The sequence below is a fragment of the Zonotrichia leucophrys genome, unplaced genomic scaffold, assembly GCF_028769735.1.
Source record: "Zonotrichia leucophrys gambelii isolate GWCS_2022_RI unplaced genomic scaffold, RI_Zleu_2.0 Scaffold_220_83534, whole genome shotgun sequence".
Lineage (NCBI taxonomy): Eukaryota > Metazoa > Chordata > Aves > Passeriformes > Passerellidae > Zonotrichia > Zonotrichia leucophrys.
In genome coordinates, this window is record NW_026992425.1 from 35,439 (window position 1) to 51,098 (window position 15,660).

At 50.9% G+C, this 15,660-nt stretch overlaps 1 protein-coding gene across 1 annotated transcript; it reads left to right on the forward strand.

Annotated features, from left to right (window-relative positions):
- The first annotated feature begins 158 nt into the window (after nucleotides 1-158).
- Nucleotides 159-15,660, forward strand: EIF4A1 (eukaryotic translation initiation factor 4A1). The gene is made up of 11 exons (XM_064738205.1): nucleotides 159-240; nucleotides 792-840; nucleotides 1,428-1,560; nucleotides 3,256-3,395; nucleotides 5,316-5,484; nucleotides 7,442-7,551; nucleotides 8,977-9,120; nucleotides 11,131-11,268; nucleotides 13,556-13,645; nucleotides 14,294-14,373; nucleotides 15,383-15,660. The coding sequence occupies exons 1-11, from the start codon at nucleotides 218-220 to the stop codon at nucleotides 15,525-15,527; spliced, it is 1,221 nt and encodes a 406-aa protein (XP_064594275.1). The 5' UTR covers nucleotides 159-217; the 3' UTR covers nucleotides 15,528-15,660.

Below are 15,660 nucleotides of genomic sequence, written 5' to 3' on the forward strand. Positions count from 1 at the left end.
CCACGCCCCCTCCGCCATTGAATGAATCAACCCCTCGGAGGGGGCGCGGTTTAAGCACTTCCAACCAATCCTCGCTCGGTTCGGAGCCTCCAACCAATCAGCGCGCGGCGCGGGCGGGACTCGGGGCGGATCAAACCAATGGCGGCGCGGTGGGGAGGCGCGGCCTGGGCCCTTTTAAGGCGGCGCCGGGCGGGGGAGGCCCGAGCGCAGCGCGGAGATGTCGGCGAGTCATGACAGTCGGTGCGGTACCGGGTGGGGGGGAGGGGCGCCGGTACCGCGGGGGGAGCGGGAGGAGGGGGGGAAATCGCGGCCCTTTAGCGGGGGGTGGGGGATCGGCGATTCCGCGCTGCCGCCGCGGTTTTCTGAGGGGAGCTTTGGGTCCTTTTCCCTTTTTGGCCTCGGTTTTTTTCTCCGCTCCCTTCCCCCCGTGGTTTTTGGGGGAATTTTCGCTTTTTTGCCGTTTTCTTCCGGGTTTTTTGTGCTTTTTTCTTCCTTCCCCCCCCTCCCCCGCCCACGTGGTCGGCCCGGCGTGCGCCTCCATTGTCCCGGCGGGCGTGATGACGTCATACGCGGCGCACTGTCGGATTGGTCGGTTCGTGAGGGTTTAAAACCGGATGTGGGCGGAGCTTTGCCCTGTGGCGACTTCCGGTGGCGCCGCGTGGTCGGGGAGCGGGCGGGACCGGGAGCGACTTCCGGTCACGTGGGAAGCGAACCGCGCGAATTTCGCGATTCGGCGGCGGTGACGCCACGGTGCCGAAATGGTGACGTCACGGCGATGGTTTTCTCGGCAGATCTCGCGAGAGCGGCCCTGAGGGGATGGAGCCGGACGGGGTCATCGAGGTGAGGAACTGGGACGGGTTAAATTAAACTGGGAGGGACTGGGAGGGAACGGGGAAGGATTAGAGTTAAACTGGGAGGAACTGGGATGAACTGGGAAGAGTTAAAAATCTACTGGGAGGGGTTAAAGTTAAACTGGGAGGGACTGGGAGGGAGCTGGGCCTTACTGGGAGGGACTGGGAGGGGTTTAAGGGGAACTGGGATGGACTGGGAGGAGTCAGAGCCAAACTGGGATGAACTGGGATGGGCTAAAGTCAAACTGGGACGAACTGGGAGGGCTCCAAACCCAACTGGGTCAGACTGGGCTGCTCCAGTACTGGTTTATACTGGTTTGTACTGGTCTGTGGTGGTTTATACCAGTGCTTCCTGGTTTGTACTGGTTCGGCCGGAGGTCTGTACTGGTTTGTGGGGGTCGGCACCAGTTTATACTGGTTTGTACTGGTTTTTGGGGGGCTCTGTACTGGTTTAGGAGGGGTCAGTGTTGGTTTCCATGGGGTTTTAGGGGGTCCTTGCTGGTTTCTGGGGTCTGCACTGGTGTGTATCCATTCAGACCCACCCTTACTGGTCTGTACTGGTTTCCACTGGTGCAGAGCAACTGGCACGAGGTGGTGGACAGCTTCGACGAGATGAACCTGTCGGAGGCGCTGCTGCGCGGGATCTACGCCTACGGCTTCGAGAAACCCTCGGCCATCCAGCAGAGAGCCATCCTGCCCTGCATCAAAGGTGAGAGCCAGGAAAAACCAGTATAGACCAGTATGGACCAGTATAGACCAGTACGGACCAGTATGGACCAGTATAGATAGCTCAGTATGGTCTGGTCCAGCCTATGGCTTCGAGAAACCCTCGGCCATCCAGCAGAGAGCCATCCTGCCCTGCATCAAAGGTGAGAGCCAGTACGGACCAGTATAGACCAGTATGGACCAGTATAGACCAGTATAGACCAGTACAGACCAGTATGGATGGCTCAGTATGGTCTGGTCCAGCCTACGGCTTCGAGAAACCCTCGGCCATCCAGCAGAGAGCCATCCTGCCCTGCATCAAAGGTGAGAGCCGGGAAAAACCAGTATGGACCAGTATAGACCAGTATAGACCAGTATGGACCAGTACAGACCAGTATAGACCAGTATGGACCAGTACAGACCAGTATAGACCAGTATGGACCAGTATAGACCAGTATGGACCAGTATAGACCTGTATGGACGAGTGTAAATCAGTGTGGATTATGTGCAAGGCTCACCTGTATGCAGCTGTGCCCAGCTGTGGGTGCAGTTGCACACCTGAGCTCACCTGTGTGCGTTAACACACCTGTGCTCACCTGTGTGTGCATTCACACACCTGTGCTCACCTGTGTGTGCATTCACACACCTGTGTCACCTGTGTGTTCGTATAACTCACCTGTGTGCATTCACACACCTGTGCTCACCTGTACACGTGTACCACACCTGGAACTCACCTGTACATGGGTACCACACCTGTGCTCACCTCTATATAACTGTATGCATTCACACACCTGTGCTCACCTGTGTGCATTAACACACCTGTAACTCACCTGTGCTCACCTGTGTGTTTGTGTTACTGACCAGGACATGCATTCACACACCTGTGCTCACCTGTACACGTGTACCACACCTGTGCTCACCTGTGTGTGCATTCACACACCTGTGTCACCTGTACACGTGTACCACACCTGAGCTCACCTGTGTGCGTTAACACACCTGTGCTCACCTGTATACAACTGCATACACTCACACACCTGTGCTCACCTGTGTGCATTAACACACCTGTAACTCACCTGTGCTCAACTGTGTGTTTGTTACTGACTGGGACATGCATTCACACACCTGTGCTTACCTGTGTGATCGTATAACTCACCTGTCCGTGCATTCACACACCTGTGTCACCTGTGTGCGTTAACACACCTGTGCTCACCTGTACATGTGTACCACACCTGCGCTCACCTGTGTGTGCATTCACACACTTGTGCTTACTTGTAGCACACCTGGGACCCACCTGTGCTCACCCGTAACCACTTGTACACACCTGTACTCACCTGTAGTGACGCACTCGTCCCTGTTTACCTGTCCTGGGCTATGACGTCATCACCCAGGCCCAATCAGGCACAGGTTAGATCTGTGACACACCTGTGCACACCTGTCTCCCCAGGCTATGACGTCATCGCGCAGGCGCAGTCGGGCACAGGTTAAGCCTGTGACACACTCACACCTGTGCACACCTGCACTGACACACCTGTGTTTACCTGTCGCAGGCTATGACGTCATCGCGCAGGCGCAGTCGGGCACCGGTGAAACGGCCCCATGTGCACACCTGTACTGACACACCTGCACTGACACACCTGTGCTGACACACGTGCACTGACACACCTGCACTGACACACCTGTCTGTGTTTACCTGTCGCAGGCTATGACGTCATCGCGCAGGCGCAGTCGGGCACGGGCAAGACGGCCACGTTCGCCATCTCCATCCTGCAGCAGGTGGAGCTGGAGCTGAAAGCGACGCAGGCGCTGGTGCTGGCACCCACCCGGGAGCTGGCGCAGCAGGTACGGACCAGTATAAACCAGTATAAACCAGTATGGACCGGTATGGAGTGTTATATAGGGATATAACCCACTGTAACCAGTATAACCAGTACAAACCAGTGTGAGCTCAAAGCGACGCAGGCGCTGGTGCTGGCACCCACCCGGGAGCTGGCGCAGCAGGTACGGACCAGTATAAACCAGTATAAACCAGTATGGGCCGGTATGGACGGGTATGGAGTGTTATATAGGGGTATAACCCGCTGTAACCAGTATAACCAGTACAAACCAGTGTGAGCTCAAAGCGACGCAGGCGCTGGTGCTGGCGCCCACCCGGGAGCTGGCACAGCAGGTACGGACCAGTATAAACCAGTACGGACCAGTATAACCCAGTATAGACCGGTATGGACTGGTATGGACCGGTATGGACCAGTATGGAGTGTTATATAGGGATATAACCCACTGTAACCAGTATAACCCAGTATATCCCAGTGTAACCATTACAGACCAGTATATCCCAGTATAACCCACCAGTACAAACCAGTATATCCCAGTATAACCCAGTATATCCCAGTATAACCCACCAGTACAGACCAGTATAACCAGTATATCCCAGTATAACCATTATAACTCAGTACAAACCAGTATATCCCAGTAAAACCCAGTATAACCAGTATATCCCAGTATAACCCCCCAGTATATCCCAGTATACCCCCCCAGTCCATCCCAGTCCATCCCAGTATATCCCAGTACATCCCAGTATAGCCCCCCAGTATAACCTAGCAGTACAAACCAGTATATCCCAGTACAAACCAGTATAATCCAGTCCATCCCAGTCCATCCCAGTATATCCCAGTATAACTCCCCAGTCCATCCCAGTCCCTCCCAGTCCATCCCAGTATAACCCAGTCCCTCCCAGTATATCCCAGTATAATCTAGTATATCCCAGTATATCCCAGTCCATCCCAGTATATCCCAGTCCCTCCCGGTCCCCCGGCCGTCTGGGCAGGGCGCGGCGCCGTGGCCGCGGTCCCGAATCCGGCGGGGGCAGAGCCACCCATGGGTGCTCCCAGTTCATCCCAGTCCGGCTCCGTGCCCACACTGGTTCATGCCTGGGGGACACGCCCTGACCCCGCCCACGGTGACGTCATCAATGGTGACGTCATCGCCGGGCCAGGCCGGGAGGCGGGGCTGGGAAATGGGAAATAATCTGAATTTTGGGGGGTTTTTTTGGGGGGTTTTTTTGTGTTTTTGGGCGGTTTCTTTAGGGGAATTTTTGGGGAGGGATTTGGGGAAATTTTGGGGATTTTTGGAGGTTTTTTTGGGGGGTTTTTGGGGTTTTTAGGGTTTTATTTTGGGGTTTTTTAAAAGATTTTAATGAGATGTTTTGAGGAGGGATGTGGGGAAATTTTGGGGATTTTTCGAGGTTTTTTTTTGGGGGGTGTTTGGGGTTTTTAGGGTTTTATTTTGGGGTTTTTTAAAAGGTTTTAATGGGATTTTTTTAGGAGGGATTTGGGGAAATTTTGGGGATTTTTGGAGGTTTTTTTTTGGGGGGTGTTTGGGGTTTTTAGTGTTTTGTTTTGGGGAGGTTTTGGGGTTTTTTAAAAAGTTTTAATGGGATTTTTTCAGGAGGGATTTGGGGAAATTTTGGGGATTTTTTGAGGCCTTTTTTGGGGGATTTTTATGTGTTTTTAACAGAATTTTACCATTTTTAATGGCATTTAAATGGGGTTTTTGCACCAATTGCATCACTGATGATGTAATCTATGACGTCACAGATCCAGAAGGTGGTGATGGCGCTCGGGGACTCCATGGGCACCTCAGAAATGGGGATTTTAATGCGATTTTGGGTGTTTTTAATAGAATTTCACCATTTTTAATGATATTTGAGCGGGGTTTTTTGGGTTGCTGACCTCGCTGATGATGTCACCGATGACGTCACAGATCCAGAAGGTGGTGATGGCGCTCGGGGACTACATGGGCGCCTCGTGCCACGCCTGCATCGGCGGCACCAACGTGCGGGCCGAGGTGCAGAAGCTGCAGCTGGAGGCGCCGCACGTGGTGGTGGGCACGCCGGGCCGCGTCTTCGACATGCTCAACCGCAGATATCTCTGTAAGGGAGCTGAAAATGCACAAATTCGCCCCAGAAACGGATTCCCCGACCCCGAAAACCCCAAAAACCACACCTGGGGGGGGGAAATCGGGGAAAAAATGGGGAAAAGTGGCCAAAAATGGGAAAAAATTCAAATTACAGTGGGGGTTTGGTTGGGCTCAACCGCAGATACCTCTGTAAGGGAGCTGAAAATGCACAAATTCACCCCAGAAACGGATTCCCCGACCCCAAAAACCCCAAAAACCACACCTGGGGGGGAAGAATCGGCCAAAAAAGGGGGAAAAAACGACCAAAAATGGGAAAAAATTCAAATTAAAGTGGGGGTTTGGTTGGGCTCAACCGCAGATATCTCTGTAAGGGAGCTGAAAACGCGGAAATTCACCCCAGAAACGGATTCCCCGACCCCGAAAACCCCAAAAACCACACCTGGGGGGGGAAAATCGGCCAAAAAATGGGGAAAAAACGACCAAAAATGGGAAAAAATTCAAATTACAGTGGGGGTTTGGTTGGGCTCAACCGCAGATATCTCTGTAAGGAAGCTGAAAATGCAGAAATTCACCCCAGAAACGGATTCCCCGACCCCGGAAACCCCAAAAACCACACCTGGGGGGGAAAATCAGGGAAAAAATGGGGGAAAAGTGGCCAAAAATGGGAAAAAATTCAATTTACAGTGGGGTCTGGGGGGGGTCAAGTGTTTTGGGCTGTCCCATTTTTCAGGGGGGGAATTTGGTGAATTTGGGTCCCCCCCGTGAGGAGCTGCCCTTGGATGGGTCCCAGCGTTGGCATTTTCCAATCAAAATCTCCATTTTTGGTCGTTTTTCGCCGTTTTTTCACCGATTTTTTCGGGGTTTTTTGGGCTCTCCCATTTTCCGGGGTGGGGAATTTGGTGGTTTTGGTGGTTTTGGTGGATTTGGTGATTTTGGGTCCCCCCCGTGATGAGCTGCGTGTCACCTGACCCCAGGGCTGGGCCCCGGCCCCGCGTCCTGCCCGGCCTGGCCCCGCCCCCGGGGGCTGATCCAGCGCAACGGCTGAGGGGGGACCAAAAACGCCGGAATTCACCCCAAAAACGGGAAAAACCACCCCAAAAACGGCAAAATCCACCCCAAAAACGGGAAAATCCACCCCAAAAACGGCAAAAACCACCCCAAAAACGGCAAAATCCGCCCCAAAAACGGCAAAATCCACCCCAAAAATGGCAAAATCACCCCAAAAACAGCAAAAACCGCCCCAAAAACCACCCCAAAAACGGCAAAATCACCCCAAAAATGGCAAAATCCACCCCAAAAATGGCAAAAAACACCCCAAAAACGCAACACTTCTGAAAATCCCAACTGCTTCCCAACACTCATCCCAAAAATCTGCCTTGGAAAGCCAGAAAAAAATCAGAAATTTATCCCAAAAGACCCAAAATTTACCCCCGAAAACCTGAAAATCCACCCCAAAAATCAACATTGGAACCCCCCCCAAAAAAAACAAGAAAAAAATTACCCCGAAAATCCCAAAAGTCATCCCAAAAATCCAATTTGGAACCAAAAAATTTGCCCAAAAAAAATCTGACCTGGAACCCCGAAAATCCCAAATTTAACCCAAAAAACCAAAATTTAACCCCAAAGTTTATCCCAGAATTAGGGCTTGGAATCTCAAAAACCCAAAATCCCCAAAAATCTGCCCCCCCAAAAAATTACAAATATTGCCCAAAAACCCCAAAATGGGTGGGAACTCCAGAAATTTTAAAGCTCACCTGAAAAATCCCAAACCTTGTAAAAATCACAAATTTTCCCCAAAATTTCCCCCAAAATCTAACCCAGAACCCTGAAAAAATCCCCAAAAATTCCCTAAAATTCTCCATTTTTCTCTCTAAAAAAGCCCAAAAAAACCCCAAATTTTTTAGGTTTTCTCCAAAACCTTCTAAACTTTCCTTTTTTCCCCCAAATTTTCCCGAAATGTCGTTTTTTAGCCCCGAAGTTCATCAAGATGTTCGTTCTGGACGAGGCTGACGAGATGCTGAGCCGCGGCTTCAAGGACCAGATCTACGACATCTTCCAGAAGCTGAGCGGGAACACGCAGGTGGGGGGACCCCAAATCGCCCAAAGTCACCCCAAAACCCGGCCCCGGCTTTTGGGACCGCTGGGGCCAAAAAAACCCGGCCAAAATCGGCCCCAAACCCCCAAAATGGGAGAAATTCACCCCAAAAACCCCAAAGCGGGGCCGGCGCGGCGCCCCCTGGCGGCCGCCATGGGTAAGGGCGGGCTTGCGGGTTTTATTTTGAATTTTTATTTTTGGGGGAAATTTGGGGGTTTTGGGGAAGGCTGGAAAACCCTAAAAATTTAGGGGAAAATTGAAGGTTTTTGGGGAGTTTTTATGGGGGAATTTTGGGATTCTTTGGGATGTTTATTTTGTGAGTTTTGGGGTTGAAAACGTTCAGGGTTTTGGGTTTTGGGGTGGTTGAGAAAACCCTAAAACGTTTTGAGGGAAAATTTCGGGGGTTTTTAGGGGAATTTTTGGGGATTTTGGGGTTGTGGGTCTGGTTTTGGGTTCTGCTTTTGGGTTCTTGGGGACTTTTGGGGGAATTTTGGGATTTGCAGAGGAGTTTTAGGAGGGATTTTGAGGTCCTGGGTCTGGTTTTGGGGTCCTTTCTCTATTTTTGGGGTCCTAATTCCATTTTTTGGGTCGTGATTCCATTTCCAGGATTTTCTGGGGGTGGTTTTGGGGTCCCTTTCTCATTTTTTAGGTTTCTGAGCCCATTTGTGGGAGTCCCAATTCTGTTTCTTTTAGTCCCAAACCTATTTCTTTTCCTTTTCCCATTTTTTGAGGTTCTGACCCCATTTTTTGGGGTCCTTTTTCCATTTTTAAGGTCCTGACCCCGTCTTTTGGGCTCTTTTTTCCATTTTTGGGGTCCCAGGTCAATTTTCACGGCAGGTTTCGGGATTTTTTTTGGCTTCTGACCCCAGTTTTTGGGGTATTTTCCCAGTATTTTAGGGTCCTAATTTTATTTTTTGAGGTTCTGCCCCCGTTTTTGGGGCTATTTTCCCCATTTTTTTTGTATTTTCCCCATTTTTTTTTGTATTTTCCCATTTTCCCCGTTTCTAACCCCATTTTTGGCCCCCCCAGGTGGTTCTGCTGTCGGCCACGATGCCCCTGGAGGTCACCAAGAAATAATGAAATTTGGGGCTATTTTCCCCATTTTTTGGGGCTATTTTCCCCATTTTTTGGGCTATTTTCCCCATTTTTTGGGCTATTTTCCCCATTTTTTTTGTATTTTCCCCATTTTTTTTGTATTTTCCCATTTTCCCCGTTTCTAACCCCGTTTTCGGGCCCCCCAGGTGGTTCTGCTGTCGGCCACCATGCCCCTGGAGGTCACCAAGAAATAATGAAATTTTGGGTTATTTTCCCCATTTTTTGGGCTATTTTCCCCATTTTTGGGCTATTTTCCCCATTTTTTTTGTATTTTCCCATTTTCCCCGTTTCTAACCCCGTTTTTGGCCCCCCCAGGTGGTTCTGCTGTCGGCCACGATGCCCCTGGACGTGCTGGAGGTCACCAAGAAGTTCATGCGGGACCCGATCCGGATCCTGGTGAAGAAGGAGGAGCTGACGCTGGAGGGGATCCGGCAGTTCTACATCAACGTCGAGAGGGAGGTGGGATTGGGGCAAATTCCCGAGCTTTTGGGGTTGGGGGATTTTTTAGGGGTTTTCAGGGATTTTTTGGGAATTTTCAGGGATTTTTTGGGGAATTTTCAGGGATTTTTTGGGATTTTTTTGGGAATTTTCAGGGGTTTTTTGGGATTTTTTTGGGAATTTTCAGGGATTTTTTGGGATTTTTTTGAGAATTTTTGATGTTTTTTTAGGGGACTTTTGGGTAATTTTGGGGGATTTTTTTCGGGGTTTTTTGGGGAATTTTTCAGGATTTTCAGTGATTTGTGATTGGGCCCATTTGGGGTGATTTTGGGTCCATTTTTGGGTGATTTTGGGTCATTTCCATACATGGTTTTGGGATTTGTGGTTGGGCCCATTTGGGGTGATTTTGGGCCCATTTTGGGTGACTTTGGGTGATTTTTGGTCATTTCCAGGCACAGTTTTGTGATTTGTGGTTGGGCCCATTTTGGGCCCATTTGGGGTGATTTTGGGCCCATTTTGGGTCCATTTTTGGGTGATTTTGAAGTGATTTTGGGTGATTTTTTGTGATTTTTGGTGATTTCCGCGCACGGGTTGTCGATTTGTGGTTGTTCCCATTTTGGGTCCGTTTTTGGGTGATTTTTGGTGTTTTTTGGTGATTTCCTTGCACGGGTTGTGGATTTGGGGTTGTTCCCATTTTGGGTGTTTTTTGGGTCCATTTTTGGGTGATTTTGGGTGATTTTGGATTATTTTGGGTCCATTTTTGGTTAATTTTGGGCGATTTCCATGCACGGGTTGTGGATTTGGGGTTGTTCCCATTTTGGGCCCATTTTTGGGGTGTGTTTGGGTCCATTTTTGGGTGATTTTGGGTGTTTTTGGGTGATTTCTGTGCACGGGTTGTGGATTTGGGGTTGTTCCCATTTGGGGTGTATTTGGGTCCATTTTTGGGTGATTTTGGGTGATTTTGGGTGGTTTCCTTGCACGGGTTGTGGATTTGGGGTTGTTCCCAGTTAAAGTGATTTTGGGGTGATTTTGGGTGTTTTTGGGTGATTTCCGTGCACGGGTTGTGGATTTGGGGTTGTTCCCATTTGGGGTGATTTTGGGGTGATTTTTGGTGTTTTTTGGTGATTTCCTTGCACGGGTTGTGGATTTGGGGTTGTTCCCATTTGGGGTGATTTTGGGGTGATTTTGGGTGATTTTGGGTGATTTCCATGCACGGGTTGTGGATTTGGGGTTGTTCCCATTTGGGGTGATTTTGGGGTGATTTTGGGTCCATTTTTGGGTGTTTTTGGGTGATTTTGGGTGTTTTCCGTGCACGGGCTGTGGATTTGGGGTTGGCCCCCCCCCGTGGCCCCCCCGCAGTGCCCCCGTGCCAGAGCAGCCCCTCCCCCCCCGGACCATGGGCTGCCCCTCCCCCCGTGGGAGCGGCCCCTGAGCGGGGGGGACAGAGACCGAAAATACGGGGGAATTGGGGAAATTTGGGGAAATTCAGGGAGGTTTGGGGCATTTTGGGGGAATTTCAGGAGGTTTGGTTCAGTTTCGGGTTATTTTAGGCCCATTTTGGGGAGTTTTGGGTCATTTTTGTGTCACTCAGGGTCACTCAGTGGTCACTCAGTGGTCACTCCCTGCCCAGGAGTGGAAGCTGGACACGCTGTGTGACCCCAGGGTCAGTTACTGACCATTGGTCACTCAGTGGTCATCTCTGTGCCCAGGAGTGGAAGCTGGACACGCTGTGTGACCTGAGGGTCAGTTATTGACCATTGGTCACTCAGCGTCACTCAGTGGTCACTCAGGGGTCACTCAGGGTCACTCAGTGGTCACTCAGTGGTCACTCTTTGCCCAGGAGTGGAAGCTGGACACGCTGTGTGACCCCAGGGTCACTCAGGGTCACTCAGCGGTCACTCAGTGGTCACTCTCCGGCCAGGAGTGGAAGCTGGACACGCTGTGTGACCTGAGGGTCAGTTATTGACCAGTGGTCACTCAGGGTCACTCAGGGGTCACTCAGCGGTCACTCACTGGTCACTCCCTGCCCAGGAGTGGAAGCTGGACACGCTGTGTGACCTGTACGAGACGCTGACCATCACCCAGGCCGTCATCTTCATCAACACCCGGCGCAAGGTGGACTGGCTGACCGAGAAAATGCACGCCAGGGACTTCACTGTGTCTGCAATGGTCAGTGATGGTCACTCAATGGTCATCTGGGGTCATCTGGGGTCACTCATGGTCAGTGATGGGGTCAGCGGTCACTGGCTGACCGAGAAAATGCACGCCAGGGACTTCACTGTGTCTGCAATGGTCAGTGTGGTCTCTCATGGTCAGTGTGGTCACTCAGTGGTCACTCATGGTCAGTTATGGTCACTGGCTGACCGAGAAAATGCACGCGAGGGACTTCACTGTGTCTGCAATGGTCAGTGATGGTCACTCAATGGTCATCTGGGGTCATCTGGGGTCACTCATGGTCAGTCATGGTCAGTTATGGTCAGTTATGGGGTCAGCGGTCACTGGCTGACCGAGAAAATGCATGCGAGGGACTTCACCGTGTCTGCTATGGTCAGTGATGGTCACTCATGGTCACTCATGGTCAGTTATGGGGTTAATGGTCACTGGCTGACCGAGAAAATGCACGCGAGGGACTTCACTGTGTCTGCTATGGTCAGTGATGGTCACTCAATGGTCATCTGGGGTCAGTTATGGGGTCAGTGGTCACTGGCTGACCGAGAAAATGCATGCGAGGGATTTCACTGTGTCCGCAATGGTCAGTGATGGTCATCCATGGTCACCTGGGGTCACTCATGGTCAGTTATGGTCAGTTATGGTCAGTCATGGGGTTAGCAGTCACTGGCTGACCGAGAAAATGCACGCGAGGGATTTCACTGTGTCAGCAATGGTCAGTGATGGTCAGCTGGGGTCAGTAATGGTCAGTTATGGTCAGTCATGGTCAGTCATGGTCAGTCATGGTCACTGGCTGACCGAGAAAATGCACGCCAGGGACTTCACTGTGTCTGCAATGGTCAGTGATGGTCATCCATGGTCACCTGGGGTCACTCATGGTCAGTTATGGGGTCAGTGGTCACTGGCTGACCGAGAAAATGCATGCGAGGGATTTCACCGTGTCTGCTATGGTCAGTGTGGTTATCCATGGTCACTCATGGTCAGTCATGGGGTCAGGGGTCACTGGCTGACCGAGAAAATGCACGCCAGGGATTTCACCGTGTCCGCAATGGTCAGTGGTCACTCATGGTCACCTGGGGTCACTCATGGTCATTGAGAGTCACTACAGGTCACTCATGGTCAGTTATGGTCAGTCATGGGGTTAGCAGTCACTGGCTGACCGAGAAAATGCACGCGAGGGACTTCACTGTGTCTGCTATGGTCAGTGATGGTCACTCATGGTCAGTTATGGTCAGTTATGGTCACTGGCTGACCGAGAAAATGCACGCCAGGGATTTCACTGTGTCTGCTATGGTCAGTGATGGTCACTCAATGGTCACTCATGGTCAGTTATGGGGTTAATGGTCACTGGCTGACCGAGAAAATGCACGCCAGGGACTTCACTGTGTCCGCAATGGTCAGTGGTCGCTCATGGTACATGGGGTCAGTAATGGTCACTCATGGTCACTCATGGTCACTCATGGTCAGTTATGGTCACTGGCTGACCGAAAAAAGGCACGCGAGGGACTTCACCGTGTCCGCAATGGTCAGTGTGGTCACTCAATGGTCAGTGTGGTCAGCTGGGGTCACTCATGGTCAGTGATGGTCACTCATGGTCAGCTGGGGTCACTCATGGTCACTCATGGTCAGTGGTCACTGGCTGACTGAGAAAATGCACGCCAGGGACTTCACTGTGTCAGTGATGGTCAGCTGGGGTCAGTGATGGTCATCTGGGGTCACCTGGGTCAGCTGGGGTCATCCGGGGTCAGTAATGGTCAGCTGGGGTCACTCATGGTCAGTTATGGGGTCAGTGGTCACTGGCTGACCGAGAAAATGCACGCCAGGGACTTCACTGTGTCCGCAATGGTCAGTGTGGTCACTCAATGGTCACTCATGGTCAGTAATGGTCAGTTATGGTCAGTCATGGGGTCACTCATGGTCACTCCCGGTCAATGAGTGTCAGTGGTGGTCAGTGCTGGTCATTGACGGTCACTGTGGGTCAGCGCTGGTCACTCATGGTCAGTGCTGGTCAGTGGAGCTCCAAATTTTTAATTTTTCAGGGAAAAATCAGAAATTCAAAAGAGGAAGGAGGTGCATGAAAGGGGGGGCGTGGCCTGAAGCTTGGGGGGAGGAGCCTGAGGGTGGGGGCGTGGCTTCTGGGTAGGGGAGGGGGAAATCCCAAATTTTGGGATTTAAAATGGGAAATTTTGGGGAAAATCAGAATTTTAAAGAAGAGGGAGGAGTTTGTGGGTTGGGGGCGTGGCTTAGGGTGTGGGCGTGGCCTGCAGTGACCCCGCCCCTTTGGCAGCACGGGGACATGGACCAGAAGGAGCGTGACGTCATCATGAGGGAGTTCCGGTCGGGCTCCAGCCGGGTGCTGATAACGACGGACCTGCTGGTCAGTGCTGCCCCTCCCCCCCCGAGTGACCGACTGACCAACTGACCCCTCCCCACCCCCCGGAATTCCAGCCTCAAAATCCCCAAAAAAATCCCCCAAAAATTTCAAAATTTGGGGTTTTTATTAAAAACTTGGGGTCCTGCCCTTCCCCCACCCCTGAGAATGTCCAGCCACAAAATCACCACAAATTCCCCTTAAAAATTAAAAATTTGGGGTTTTTAAATTAAATTTGCCGTCCTGCCCCCCCCCCCAATTAAAATCCATTTTCTCCCCAAAACCCCCCAAAATTTTTGGGTTTTTTCCCCCTCCCCCATTTCTCATCCCCTCCCTCATTTTTCTGCCCCTCCCCCTCCTCCATTTTTCCCCTCCCCCACCCCATTAAAACCCCAAATTTCCCTCCCATTTTCTTTCACCAAAACCTCAAAAATTTCGGGATTTTTTTCCTCCCTCTCCCCTCCCCCAATTTTCTGCCCCTCCCCCTCCCCATGTGCCCCTCCCCCACCCCCATATATCCCTTTTTTTTCCCATTTTTCTCTCCCAAACCCCCAAAAATTCGGGGGTTTTTTTGCCCCTCCCCCATTCCTAAGCCCCGCCCCCATTTTTCTGCCCCTCCCCCACCCGTGTTTAACCCCTCCCCCGCCGTCGCAGGCCCGCGGCATCGACGTCCAGCAGGTGTCGCTGGTGATCAACTACGACCTGCCCACCAACCGCGAGAACTACATCCACAGGCAGGGGCGGGGCTTAAACACGGGGGGCGGGGCCTAAAATAAGGGGGAGGGGCTAGAGGGTGGGGGAGGGGCTGGGGAGTAGGGGAGGGACAAAAAAACCCCGAAGTTTTGGGGGTTTTGGGTGGGAAAATGAGAAATAAATTGGGTTTTATGGGGAGGGGAGGGGCTTGAAAAGAGGGGGAGGGGCTGAAGAAATAGGGGAGGGGCTGAAGAAATAGGGGAGGGGCTCTGGAGTGGGGGAGGGGCACAAAAACCCCGAAGTTTTGGAGGTTTTGGGTGGGAAAATGAGAAATAAATTGGGTTTTATGGGGAGGGGAGGGGCTTGAAGAGTGGGGGAGGGGCTGAAGAAATAGGGGAGGGGCTCTGGAGTGGGGGAGGGGCACAAAAACCCCGAAGTTTTGGGGATTTTCAGGGAAAAAATGGGAGGAAAAAAAGCGATTGAAGGGATTGGGGAGAGGCGGGAGAAAAAAAAATACTAAACAACCAAAAATTCCGGATTTTCCACCAAAATTTTCACTCATTTTTCATTATTTTAAATGACAATTTTTTACCAAATTTCTCTCTCGGAATCTGCATTTGTTGGCAGTTCTTTCCCCCAGTTATCTTTAATTTTTCTGAGAATTTTTTTGAGATTTTCCCTCATAAATCTCCAAATTCTAACCCATTTTTTGCCTTTTGAATCTGAAATGTTTACCAATTTCTCCCCTAAAAACTCAAAATTTCTTCCCATAAATCTCCAAATTCTAACCCATTTTTTGCCTTTTGAATCTGAAATTTTTACCAATTTCTCCCCTAAATATTCAAAATTTTAAAATAAAATTTCCCCAAAAAATACAATTTTTTTTCTGAACTTTCCATTACATTTCCCACTAAAAATCCCAATTTTTCACCATCATTTCCCCCAAAAAATCCCAATTTTTGAGAGAATTTTTGGGGATTTTTCTTTTACAAACCCCCCATTTTTTCACCAATATTTTTGCCCAAAATTTGATTTTTTTGCCCCGTTCAGGATCGGGCGCGGGGGCCGCTTCGGCCGCAAGGGCGTGGCCATCAACATGGTGACGGAGGAGGACAAACGGACACTGAGGGACATCGAGACCTTCTACAACACGGCCATCGAGGAGATGCCGCTCAACGTGGCCGACCTCATTTGAATATGCTGGCCCCGCCCACTCGCCGAGCTCCGCCCCCTTCCCCCTTTTTTCCCAATTTTTTTTCCTTTTTTTCCCACTTTTTTCTATGTTTTTATTCAATTTTTTCTGACTTTTTCCTGGTTTTTTATCCCGA